This window comes from Eurosta solidaginis, chromosome 1 (assembly GCF_040869045.1).
Source record: "Eurosta solidaginis isolate ZX-2024a chromosome 1, ASM4086904v1, whole genome shotgun sequence".
Lineage (NCBI taxonomy): Eukaryota > Metazoa > Arthropoda > Insecta > Diptera > Tephritidae > Eurosta > Eurosta solidaginis.
In genome coordinates, this window is record NC_090319.1 from 364,466,453 (window position 1) to 364,480,824 (window position 14,372).

Consider the following 14,372-nt stretch of genomic DNA (forward strand, 5'->3'; position numbering starts at 1 on the left):
CTTCCATCTAGGTGGTGTGACTCTTAATCCCTATGTCATATGGAGTAAAAAGCCTGACGGCGTACTTAAATACATTAAAAGCACAAAGGTCGCAGTGCTTTCAGGCCTAATAATAATAAATATAGAATTATTATCGCTATCCCATTCATCATGGTTCAACTATATGGTTGGCTCATCTGTAAAGCACCAAAATATGTCTGTTCAAATTTTCAAAATCTGGTGCGAATGGTATGGAAAGGAAACATAAAACTTAGCAGTTTTTGTATGTGTAAGAAAATGTTGCCAATGTGTTGGTTTCATTTTGAGATTGCCATCTCCGTTTGACAATCCCATCGGCCATGCAATGAAATAAATAAAATCAGCTGATGAGATGAGCCAACCATAATATTGAACCATACCCATTCATGAAAAAAATAAAATAAAATTATTATGTGATAAATTTTTTAATTTAAGAAACTGGGGATGGAAAAAAAATAGTTATTTTTTTTTCGGAGTCGACCACATATAAAAGTAAAATCTGTATTTTTATTTTTTGAGTCCGATATAACTAGTTAAACTCGGACTTTTAAAAATAAAAGTACGGAAATAAAAATTAAATCTGGAATTTAATTTTTAAGGCCAAAATAAAAGTCCGGAAACGGCTTATCCGAATTAAAAAAATTTAAAAATAAAAATAAAATAAGTCCGGATTTAACTTTTATTTCCGCAAATTTATTTTAAAAAATATCCGAGTTTAACTAGTTCTATCGGACTCAGGGAATAAAAATCCGAAAATAATTTTTATCTTGATCCAAATATATTAAAATTAAATTAATAGTTTTACAGGGAATTATATTATAAAAGGAATAAAAGTTTCCGACCCTGAAAAAAACCCTAAATGAAAGAAAGCAAAATTAATATTTTCGCCAAAGAAAAGAATACAAACTCATCTTTTAGTTTTTCATTTTAATTTATATTTCGTGCACTGTAGAGTAATGCCCATTTAAAGACATCGGGTTGGCCCAGGGTATGATTTTAGATTTCGATGAAACTGAAATATGTTGTTTTTTAGTTTATTTTATTAGACACACATTTTTTTTTTGGCCAAAATTATTTTTTTTTGTCGAATTTTGTAAATATATGCCTGATACATCGATATTTGAAGCATGAATTGGAGCAACGTTTGCATGTCAGTTTAAATGCCCGTTTATCTCTTTTTAATACGTGTAGTACTTCTGTATGCATATGATTGTATTAATGCCGAATGCATACAAAATCACTAGAAAAACATGTATTATACATATGCACGAAAGCACTGCATTGATCAATTGAAATTTATTCTACCATCAACTTGGAATATATGAACCATTAATACAAACACAATTCTTACCGGTTTGGTCAAATCCCACTATCCTAAAAAATTTCTCCGCAACAGTTCAAAGGCGGTAAAGCAACCTCAGCCAAGCAGTCGGCGGTCATAATTAATCCTCGATCTAATCCAAGTTTATTGCTCCAAGTGGCTCCGTTCCTAATGGACCTATCGTTATTATACTCAGCTGAGCAGAGCTCACAGATAATATTAACTTTGTTCGCATAACGGCAATCCGAAACGGCATAAACTAATCGAGATAGACATACACTTCTATATATCAAAATGATCTGGGCGAAAAAATAAATTCATTTAGCCATGTCCGTCCGCCCGTAATCACGATAACTTGAGTAAATTTTGTGGTATCTTGATGAAATTTTGTATGTAGCTGCCTGGGCGCTCATATCAGATTGCCATATAAAACGAACGAAATCGCACTACAACCACGCCCACTTTTTCGATATCGGAAATTTCGGAAAACCGAAAAAGTGCGATAATTCATTACCAAAGAAGGTTAAAACGATGAAACTTGGTAAGTGAGTTGACTTTATGACGCTAAATAGAAAATTAGTAAAATTTTCGACAATGGGAGTGGCACCAACCACTTTTAAAAGAAGGAAATTTAAAAGTTTTGGAAGCTGTAATTTGGCAGTCATTGAAGATATCATGATGAAATCTGGCAGGCACGTTACTCCTATTACTATATGTCTGCCAAATAAAAATTAGCAACGACGAACACGCCCACTTTTAAAAAAATTTTTTTTTCAAAGTCAAATTTTAACAAAATATTTAATATCTTTACAGCATATAAGTATATAAGTATGTCAATATTCAACTCAAGTAATGATATGGTGCAAAAATCGATATATCTTTACTAAACTGAGTTCACATACGTATCTGAACTCACTTTATCTTGGTATAAAAAATGGCCAAAATCCGACTATGACCACGCCCACTTTTTCGATATCGAAAATTACGAAAAAGGAAAAAAATGCCATAATTCTGTACCAAATATGAAAAAAGAGATGAAACGTGGTAATTGGATTGGTTTATTGACGCAAAATATAACTTTAGAAAAAACTTTGGATGATGTTCTGGGTCACCCTGGTCTACATTTTGGTCGATATCTCGAAAACGCCTTCACATGTACAACTAAGGGCCACTCCGATTTAAAGCCCTCATTAGTACCTTTGATTTGATACCCATATCGTACAACACACATTCTAGAGTCACCCCTGGTCAACCTTTATGGCGATATCCTGAAATTGCGTCCACCTATAGAACTATGGCGCACTCCCTTTTAAAATACTCTTTAATACCTTCCATTTGAAACCCATGTCATACAAACACATTCCAGGGTTACCCTAGGTTCGTTTTGCTAAATGGTGATTTTCCCTGAGTGTGTAATGAACTTAGCCTTCCTTGCTTGTTTTTCGTTTCAAACAATCATATCTTTTTTCTGTAAAAGTTGGTAATAATTAGAGAATGATGTTGAAGGCTGGATAAAAGTATTTTATTGCTTCTTGGGAAGTTAATACTCTTATTATAGGAATATCAACACTATAGCAGGCATGATCTGCAAGCATGATTTTCATTTCAACTTAATTAATGACTTCATTACCTCGTACATAGGTAAATACCAAGCACATTTAATATGATAAATCCTGAGTAAACTATGACAATTTGCATGTTTATCAGTTTTCATAATTAACAGCTTACGTACATATTTATACCTACATTTTATTTTATTATCATTTATTATTTGTCAGGGTTTGTGTGCTTTTGCGCTCGCAGCAAACTGAATTGATGGGCACGTTTTCCCTTTATTTTCTTTTTGCTTCGTTGTATATCTTTCATTGCTTTTTATCGCGATTAGTTTTAATAATTTCTTTCTTTGTTGGTTTTGCTATCTTTTTCTCTTATTTCAAGCATTAAATATTTTTGTGTTGCAAGTTATTGTTTATTTATATGCCGCCGCCCCCATTTGTATGGTCGTTATATAAGAGATAAATAATAACGTTGTTGTTGTGGTTTTTCCTAATATTCATAAGAATTATTCTTGTGGTTTGTTGCAGTTAACGCCACATTTAGTAGTGCGATTATGCTATGTGATATATTATTCTGTTATGTAATCTCTTTTAGTTTTCATTCCCTACAGTGAAATATTACGAAATATTTTTATTTTTCATTATATTTTTTTTTTTTCAGACGAAAACGCTATCTTTGTGAGTAACTTACCTGTAGATGATATGCAAATTAATAATTTTGTTGTTGGTATAATAATAAGGAGAAATATTGGAATGTTTTAATCAGCTGAAGACAGTAAAAACAACCTGTTAGTCTGATCATTCCTTCGAACAACTTTAAGAGATCCTTCCCTATTCTGACTAAGCGGCTGGCGTTCATCCAAACTAACGACCAACCAAACAAGTTCAGTTGAAGCGGCATATAGGCAGAAAATACGGCTTTAAAATCGATAAGGAGGTGGTGGGTGTCATTTTTTGGCCACGGTCTTTTTCCAATCAAAAAAGAAGGGAAGGAAAGAGCAGCCGTAATATTAAAGAAAAGAGACTTTGAAATAAAAATAAATTAAAAAGAGAAAGATACGACGCGGAAAACGACGAAATAAAAAATTAAAGAGAAAAAGTTTAAAATAAAAAATAAAAAAGAAAACTGGAAAAATAAGAAAGGAAAATAAATTATATGAAAGGGAAGTAATTAAATAAAAACACAAAAAAACAAAGACAATATAAATTGCAAAAATTTTAAATCGAAAAAGAAATGTGAAAAAAACAAAAAATAACCAAAAAATGAAACAAAAAAAAAAAAGAAACCTAAGAAAAAAAAAATTATAAAAATAAAAATTAAAATATAAGTAAGTAAGAACGGAACTGCTTTTGGCTGTGTTGTAGGCCTCATACCTTTCATGAATGGTGCTGAACCGTATGCTGATCGAAATTCAAAAATTCATATTATCTGCATATTCGGCTGCATAGGATATGCCTTATTGTATATAAATTTTGTGTCACGTTGTTTGTCCGTGGTGGACTCCAACGATTTTATTCAATTGTCTGATCCACGCCCTAGATTAATGAGGAGTGTGACGACTAGTACCTAGCACCTACCTAATTATTTTATAGCTTTTAGTATTATTATTACTTAATAAACAATATTTATTTCAATAAAACCGTTTAACTTGAACTTTTTTTTAAATTATTTTATTTTTAAGTTTTTAGTCTTTATTTAATTCCCTATTTTTCTTATTCTATTTATTTCATTTAGTTACTCATTATTGCAAGGAATCTTTCCTGCCAATTTGTTACAATCTTAGTCCCCAATACATAATCCTTCCAAAGTATTTACTCGACTCAGCGCCACGTATGCTTGTCCCTCCTCCAAATCCAAAGTATTTTGATGTCACATCTACCGGATTGTATGCAATATTTCTTCCAAATATGATTCAAATCGGACCACAAATGCGATTTTTTTAATATCTCGATCCTTGCGCCACCTAGCGGCTATTGTTTCATAGGTCGCATTCTATTCATGCATGTATTATGTGTTCCAAATATGAACCAAATCGGACCACAAATACGATTTTTGAAACATTTCGATCCATGCGCCACCTATCGGTTTTTTTCTTATAATTGCATTGTCATCGGGTTCTGAACTATATTCCACGTTTCAGGCTTGTAGCTTATCAATTACAATTCGTAAACAACGGCCGCTCGCTACACAGAGTCTAGCTAAATAAAACCGTTCAAACACCCATTAAAACTCTGATATTACACCTATGTATGTACATATATAAATGCCATAAATCGTTAGAAATATTTTTGGCTTGCAAAGAACATATTTTATCCATAGCCGACCAGCCAATTTAAATATTTATTGTACCTTGGAAATACTGCTAATTTGTCAAAGTTAAACGACATACTTGGCGAAATAGCCGATACTTCCTTCCGCCCGTCTCCCAAACAACCAATCAGCCCGCCAATAACCAAGTGCTTGTGAGCTCACTATTCGGTCAGTGAACATAAGCGAAAAGTAACTCGAACACATGTGCTACAGACACATGCACTTTCAGGTGCAGGTGAGAGTGCAGCGACAAGGTGAAAGCAGTACCGGTGTATAAAATGTGTGATTATGTGCACAGTAGTTAAGTTGTTGTATGAATTTGAACAAAATAGGTCGGTTAGTAGAGTACACTTAATAGCTCAGAGGAGCATGCTTATGACTACGACGTTCATGTGTATGTGAATGCAAAAGTAGATTGATGGAAAAGCTAGTTGGTGCCCTGTTAGATACGAGTTTTGAGCAATGATATTTCTTATAATTATTTAGGTGAAATACCCTGCCTAGTAATTTTTTTTTTTTCAATAATGTAAAGTCCCTCACTAGGTTATGCACCTTGCCGATTTTATGAACTCGACGGTGACCGACCAGGCTGAACAGCATGTTACCTCACCCCTACGCTGTTTAGGGAGGGTGTGGGATGTCTTCGACAAAGACTTGCCTAATCCGCTAAATCCGGGTGACATATGTGGCGTCTAACTACAGCAAGGACCGCTTATGTGGCGGGCAGCTATTTGTTTACCCTATTTGTTACCAGACTAAGATGATTCACTCAAAAACTTTGAAAGAGCGAATGTTGTTAACCTGTTTGCAAGCGCTTGGACAATGAAATATAACTAAAGATTTTAAGAATTTTCCAGGAGCCCTCTTTCCACCCAACCGACTGTGCGAGCGATCGCTTAACATGCGTACTTGAGGAAAAAGTAGGTCATGAGTGAAGGTAAGTTAAAGGGACTTTGCTGGCAAAAATCTATCTGCGAGTAATTCTCCGTTCCGCAAAAGGCTAAGGAGTTAGTTCAGTGCGGGAAGAAAAAGCGGTTTTCGGATGAATGCGATAAAACTTCTTTTAAGGAAAGGGCGGTCAAACGGCCCATTTTAAAGACCGTAAGGCAATTTAGATGCAATGACAAGACTTGCACCTCCAAATGTACATGGCAAAACGAAATGGGAACTCACAATAACGTGCTCATCGAAAGTTGCCAAGCAGAAAGAGGAGGAACGGATTGATACTATGCTACAAGAGATTAAATGACTTGTAAGCTTGATGGCCGTTGCTTCGGCGATAACAAAATAAACCATGTAACATTGATTTATCGATCTTATAGACACATGACTAGAGATCTTCCCAACAGGGTATCTAACACGTACTTATAAGTATGCAACTATTTATAGGTATATGAACATATACAAACTTACATATATATCTCCGAATATGTAAATACGTATGTCAGCGTGAAAGTTACTTTTCATTCATGTTGTTCATTTTCATTGTTGTTGTATGTTTAACGAGCAGGCAGCAATTGCTGAATGCAATCGTTCAATTTGCTCTCAGAAAGCATTAATAATTTATTAATTAATTGCATGTTACAACAGCAACAACAACTACGCATACATAGTACATACATATATGGCCAAAGTACCATCAACCCGAACAACTTCAAGCAAATTTTATACAACTTTGTTTTTTCTATTTTCGCTAGTTTGTTGATTTTGCTATACTCGGTTTATGCTGACTTAAATAGCTTTGGCTGTTGTTGTTTTAAACTTTGGTTTTTGTTTTTTTTTTCTGTTACTTTTTCATTTGTGTACTTTTTATGTTCTATTTTGCACTCGTGGGTAAAAGTGCATGTGATTTAATTGCAGAATTTAATTTTTATGGGTTTATAGGGTTCTGGGTGAAGCACTGAATTAAGTGCAAGAACCACTACAGAGCCAACATGTTAGTCTGATATAATTTAGCAGCTTACATATGTGTGTTAAAATATGTTTGTAGATGTCTGTTACGAAGTTAGAATAGCAATAACCAGCTTGAAAAACAACAAGGCCGTGGGCGCTGATGGATTGCCTGCGGAGCTATTCAAGTACTGCGGCGAGGAGTTGGTAAGGCGCATGCAGCAGCTTTTTCGCAAAATATGGGCGGACGAGTGCATGCCCGATGATTGGAATGTAAGTGTTCTTTGCCCAGTCTATAAGAAGGGGGATACTGCAAAATGCACCAACTATCATGGAATCAGGCTTCTTAATATCGCATATAAGGTCCTTTCAAGTGTATTGTGCGAAATATTGAAGCACACCGCGAACTGGCTGATTGGACCTTATCAGTGCGGCTTCAGAACTGGTAAATCTACCATTGACCAGATTTTCATAATGGGTCCAATCTTTGAAAAAACCCGTGAAAAGAGAATCGACACACATCACCTCTTCGTTGATTTTAAATCCGCCTTCGAAAGCACGAAAAGGAGCGCTGCCTATATGCCGCTATGTCTGAATTTGGTTTCCCCGCAAAACTTATATGGCTGTGCAAAATTACGTTGAGCAACACCATCAGCTCAGTCAGAATTGGGAAGGACCTTTCCGAGCCGTTCGAAACTAAACGTGGTTTCAGACAGGGTGACACCCTATCTTGCGAAGCGGCAAAGATGGGTTTGATGGTGAATGAGGACACAACGAAGTACCTGCTGTCATCGAGCAAAGAGTCGGCGCATACGCGCCTTGGCAACCACCCTACTGTTGGCAGCCATAATTTTGAAATAGTAAAAGACTTCGTTTATTTGGGAACCAGCATCAATACTAGTAACAACATCAGCACTGAAATACAACGAAGAATCAATCTTGCCAATAAATGCTACTTTGGACTAGGTAGGCAATTGAAAAGTAAAGTCCTCTCTTGGCGAACGAAGATCATACTCTACAAGTCACTTATCGTACCCGTCCTGCTATATGGGGCAGAAGCATGGACCATGACAACAGCAGATGAAGCGGCTTTGGGAGTGTTCGAGAGAAAAGTTCTTCTATAGATTTATGGACCTCTACGCGTTGGTGATGGCGAGTAGCGAAAAAGATTTAATGATGAGCTGTACGAGATACACGCAGACATCCATATAGTCCAGCGAATTAAAATACAGCCGCTGCGCTGTCTAGGCCATGGTATGCGAATGAAAGGTGATGCTCCGGCCAAGAAAGTGTTTCTATCGGAACCCGCCTATGGAAGCAGAGGTAGAGGGCTGCCCCCACTTCATTGGAAAGACCAGGTGGAAAACGATTTAAACTCCCTTGGTGTGACCAATTGGCGCCGGTTGGCGGAGCGAAGGAGCGACTGGCGGGCCTTGTTGGACGGCCATAACCGTTTAGACGGTTAAGCGCAAATTAAGTAAGTAAGTAATATGTCTGTTAAAAGGTATAATGCTACTCTTTAATGTGGTGCTCTTCGATTTCTTATTATTTAGTAAAATTACGTTAAAGTACGCAAGCCAGTCTTTTATTTACATACAAATTAGGTTATTGCAACAACAACAAAAAATATGCTCCTTGGGTTTTGTGTAGCCTCTTGTATTAATAAAACCCATTGTTCTTCAAATTAATTGAGAAAGAACTCGTTTAGGGATATACAAGCCCAGCTCGGAGTTTTAATCTTTACATAAAAAATTGCACAGTTTCACGATACACATATATACAAAAAGTTTTGCGAAATACCAATGTTCGGAGGGGTGTCATAAAGTCAACTGCCATACCATAATTTGACCTTATGACCACTTCAAATGGCCACAAAGTAAATTGAATTAATGACCACGTGAAATGGTATACAACGCCAACGATACTGATATTATGACCATCCTACCTCTCCAAAATGGTCATAAGGTCAACTTTTTTATACACATAAGCTTCACCTGTATGCTTGTATGTAACCGACTCCTTTGGACTCGAATTCGACCCTCTTTAAACGTACGTATTTAATTCAAACTTTGTACACTTATCAAAGACCGATGATAATGCAATAATTTCTTAGTTGAATGACACGGTCAAGGAAAACCAGCTCCTTTGACCTTGTGACCACTTCAGTTGGCTATAAGGTCAATTCTAACTTTAAATTGACCTACTGAATATTTCCAATGGCATATAGGTGAGTCAAAACTTTACCCATGACCAATGACCTATGACAAAGCAATAATTTGAGGCCGGAGTGACATAAAGTTAACGGACTTACTTAAAATTACAATAAATTCAATTGAAACTTGCAAGCATCCATAAGGTCAATTATTTTATTTCACACCTCCATGTATTACTGTTTTTATAACTGAGTTGCAGTTATTTTTATTGTTTTCGCTATATTTTAGTTAAGTAGAAATTCTTCATAAACAATTTTCGAATGCGGCACTTCTTATCCTATAGTTAAGCACTATTCTAGTGAAAAATCGGATAAAAAACTGGCCAAATGAGGTCCTCTCTGTGATATGAAGAATTTACTGAACTTTAAGTTATTATAACACCGATTTACCTTTTAGCCATTGACCTAATGTCACCCCAGAATACTCATACTCTCATTTTCCTAACATCTTTTTAATTTTAAAGCGGGCGTCAAACTTGTAAAACCATGCGATCTATCAACACTTATTTTGATTTATGGTTTGTAAATCTTTTTTATTTTTCAATATTCCACCCTCAACCCTTAAATCTAGCCAGGATCCTTTCATCAACTGGTTCACCAAACTCCCGTCCCATATTAATTCCGCAATCTATTCATCCCTTAAGGGAATAGAAGTGGTAAACGTGGCAACACGAGCGAAAGCCGGCTCAAATTATCCTGCCAGAGATGAAGCCAAAGTCAGTAAGAGTGCTGAGTGCCCGTAATTCACAAACTTATGTCCCATGTCACGAAGCCATATCGCTGCCGGACCTGCCGCCAGTTTATCCACGATACTAACTGCAAACTACGCTATGTAGGTCCCGCTTATTCCAACCACCGTCAATCGTTGCACTGCGTTCAACCTTTTGATGGTGGATAGTGCTCTCCATCAGACCAGAACGTCATAGAAGCCCCGTCCTCCACATTAAGCTTTCATGACGGCTGGTTGTCAGGGATAATCCCAAGGTACTTACTTCTATCTGACAGCCCTAGCGGTGATGAAATTTGGAATATCGCTCTCGAGGAATCCTGTTTTTTATGTAAAGATAAATTTTTGAGAAGTACTAGTTCGACCTTTTCCCAAATTTTTTAAAGAATGTGACATTGATGACATTCCAAGACCTGGGAACATAAGCCATATAGTTTGCGTAAATGGCAGCCCCCTAGCTGAAAGGAGCCACCAAAAATCTCGAAAGTTGCGTGGCAATTATTACATCCAGACCCGGAGACTTTTTCGGCTTATAAGAGTTAATTCTATCTTATATATTATTTCTAATTGCTGTTTTAGTGTACAGGTCCCATTTTCGCTCTTATTTGGAATTCAAATCTATAAATAAAATTTTGGTTGCAGATATGGGGTTTCGTGCTATCAGCCAGCTTTGGGCATTATTAGTCGTAGTTCTTTTTTTTAGCTATATTTTATTAAACTAATTTGTTAATAATATAATAAAAAAAAAAATTTTAGTTAAACGGTTTTACTGAACACAATATTTACATTACATAGTACTAAAAGCTAGAAAATAATTAGGTCGGTCCTAGATACTAGTCATCATACTCCTCCTCAATCTAGAGTGTTGATCAGACAACTAAATAAAAGCGTTGGAAGCATCAAATTTCTATTACAGTCATAAGTGAGACCAATTGAACCTTAATAAAGTTATATAACATCTCACATTTTTAGAAATTCCACGCGGCCAACGTTTTTATTTAGTTGTCTGATCAACGACTTAGATTGACGAGGAGTATGATGATTAGTACCTTAACCTTGTTTTCAATAAAACCGTTTAACTAAAATTTGTATACATTTTTTTTCAAGTTTTTAGTCTTTATTTAATTGCGTAATATTTCTCATTCTAAATAATTCATTTAGTAGCTCATTATTACAAGGACTCCTTCCTGATAATTTGTTACAATTTAAGTTCTCAATACATAATTCTTCCAAAGACTTTACTCGACTCAGCGCCATGCATGCTTGTCCCTCCTCGAACTCAAAAATATTTTGATGTCACTTCTGCCGGACTGTATGTAATATTTCTTCCAAATATGAGCCAAATCGGATATCATAGGTCGCTTTCTATACATGTACATATGTATTATGTGTTGCAAATATGAACCAGATCGGACCACAAATACGATTTTTCGAAATATTTCGATCCACGCACCACCTATGGGAGGTTTTTTTCTTATTATTGCATTGTCTTCGGGTTCTGAACTATATTCCAAGTTCCAAGCGTGTAGTTTATCGGGAAGTTACTTAAATTTCAATTACAAAATTCTGTTCGCCCGGCCGTTAAGTCACGCTAAATAAAACCGTTTAAAAATAAACGATTGTGAGCACACAAAGAAGCCTATTTGTACTATTGCACTATTGTGAATATTTGATTAGAACTAACACTGCTTTACCGACAGTTGCTAACATTCGCCAGATGGCAGTGTAAGCGCATGTAAGTTTATAGATGATTGATCGATAGAACAGCTGATTTCTGTTGATATTTGATATGAGACATTTATATTAGATGAGCACGGGTTCGGCTCGTATTATTAAAATTATAATGACCCATGCAAGTTAGAATCACCCAAGAGAATATATAAAATTCTTCTTAAGCTGACAGTCGCTTGCAGCGAAACACATTCCTGCACAATTGGGAAAAGGAGTGTTCATTAGAAATCCAATGCGTTTCTCACCTCTCATCGGCCAGCTTCCATTTATATCTCCCAGGTACTCCAAGAAGCAAGATCCGTCGATAGGATCTTCCTGAGCTCACGGAGTCGATACCCAGGACTTCCGTTTCCTAATATCCCATTTAAAAACACCCAAACCTACCGTGAACAGCTGCAACTCCGAGGGAGGTTTACCCTTTTTGGCTGAATTGTAGTGCCGTCTACTGGAAGTTCTGCAGCCTATAAGCGTTTCCGTCCACCACGTAGGCTTACCCCTAAACATATGAGCATCCAGGGACAGGAGTAATGAAGAGCACTGCTGAAAAGTCAACTTATCTGCCACGGAATCCACAGCAGTTTTATGTAGCGCCTGTCCCGCCGCAAGTTTATCTAGCTTGCAACTATATAAATCGCAGTAAGTTCGTTTGGGAATGCTTAAAAAGATTTTGTTTGGACGTGAGTTTACAGGATACATAAGCTCTTGTTTGAAATAAAAGTGGAAAGTGGTTCACTTCAAGCTATGGTATCTGGGCTACCCCCTTTGTGATGGAGAGAAAAGCATCGACTCGGATGTTTATACTGTGTTTGTTATTGTAGCGATAAGCATACCCCCGAAGGCCTTGCGGACTGTTATCGATGTTGATGATTCTTTGCCGGATGCAGTTCCGGAACATTCCACTAACAAGCACTATTCACTATTATGGTACCATGCCCAACCATCTCGGGAACGATTTGGTATGACCACATGAAACATTCTAGGTCATACCGCCCTCCCACCCTTAGATCAGTAAGGAATTTGGGGTCGCCGGAGCGTCGGATGTTAAAGAGACAGGATTCGCCACGGGTCGGTGAGGTTGACAATTGAGTTGGAGAAGTTATATAGTGCGCTAGCAACCCCTCGAAAGGGTTGCGCTTTACAACCCATTGAATCAATTTTGTATTTTAGTCGCCTTTTATTACAGGTATACCTGACGCGGGTATATTCTTAGCCCCCCTAACCCCATGTTTGTCCTGCTCTTCCCACTTTAATGCAGCGATCGCACCTAACCTGACATCTGACAATTTTGTAAAGTCATTCACGCCATTTCATAATGCCAATGTAAGTGCTTTGTACTGACTCATTTGGAACCAGTGAAAATTTAATGCTACGAAATGCGAAACATTTGAAATGTTTAATGTAAACAGAACAATTACAATGACTTTCCAATAAGTCAATAAAAAAATATTTTAATTTTCATAAATATTGAAATCTATTTTATAGCATTATTATTTGCACTAAATATTTAATTGCATTAAGTCATGCGCGAACAATTTGTGGGGGCTGACGAAAAGTTCGTTAAGCCTAAAAAAGTTTATCCTTCCAAATATACGCCAATACAACATTATAAATTTGATGGGCGTCCAAATATTCGAAAAGAACCAGGATTCGATAGAAACGCATTGCCGATTGTATTTCGGGTATCACCGGATACTTTACTCAATCTATGCATCAAAATAATTGATGCAATGCCCTTGCCAGATGTTTACAAATGGACAAATGTGCAAGTTTGCAAATGGATACGCAAGTATGGCTATCCCCAATATATGGTGAGAATCTATTTTCAAATAATCACTTTCTTTGATTTATTTTAAACTTATTTCAAATATTTTCAGAACACATTTCGTGTTAACCTGATAACAGGACAAAAACTTTTACTACTCGATGCTCAATCCCTTTGCGCAATGAATATAAAAAATTTCGATCATATCAAACATATCGCTTATGGTATACGACGTTTATTCTTTTTTGAGATGACCAAGCATATACGCCAGATATCGCTGCCACCTGAATTTTATTATGAGCTGTACCAATTGTTTGAGGTGAAAAGTGGGCGTAAATATGAGGAGATAAGACGTTCCGATCTCTGGCGTCGTATGCAATTGTTACGTAAAAAAACTCCGAATTATTCGCATTGGGAGCTACTTGAACGTTGGTTGGCACGCGAATACGAACAAAGCGAGATTTTTGGTGGTGTGAGCCGTTATCGTCTCTACAAATGCATACCAAAGCGACCGCAAGAAGAACACATTGTAAAACATGTAAATCCTTGTAATTGTATGCCACCATGTTCATGTTATTGGACTGAAGAAAGGCATCTTAAGAAACCGTCGGTATTTTCATTACTCAAACCCCATCGTAAACCGGACCCATGTTACGATTATTCTAAAAATGGTTGTAAAGATTGTGCGGCGCCATGCACATGTCAATGGCCTTCACGTTTCTATAAGTTTGATTTATTATTGACGTGCTTAAAGACAAGCTATCCAGCTATATATGGAGACAAAGAGCGTGAGCTAAGACGACCTAAATTTGCAATCGGTCTATCATTTAATAATTATAGTTAG

At 36.5% G+C, this 14,372-nt stretch overlaps 1 protein-coding gene across 1 annotated transcript; it reads left to right on the forward strand.

Annotated features, from left to right (window-relative positions):
• The first annotated feature begins 13,197 nt into the window (after nt 1-13,197).
• LOC137241178 (uncharacterized) lies at nt 13,198-14,372 on the forward strand. Its single transcript, XM_067768500.1, has 2 exons — nt 13,198-13,574; nt 13,641-14,372. The coding sequence occupies exons 1-2, from the start codon at nt 13,287-13,289 to the stop codon at nt 14,370-14,372; spliced, it is 1,020 nt and encodes a 339-aa protein (XP_067624601.1). The 5' UTR covers nt 13,198-13,286.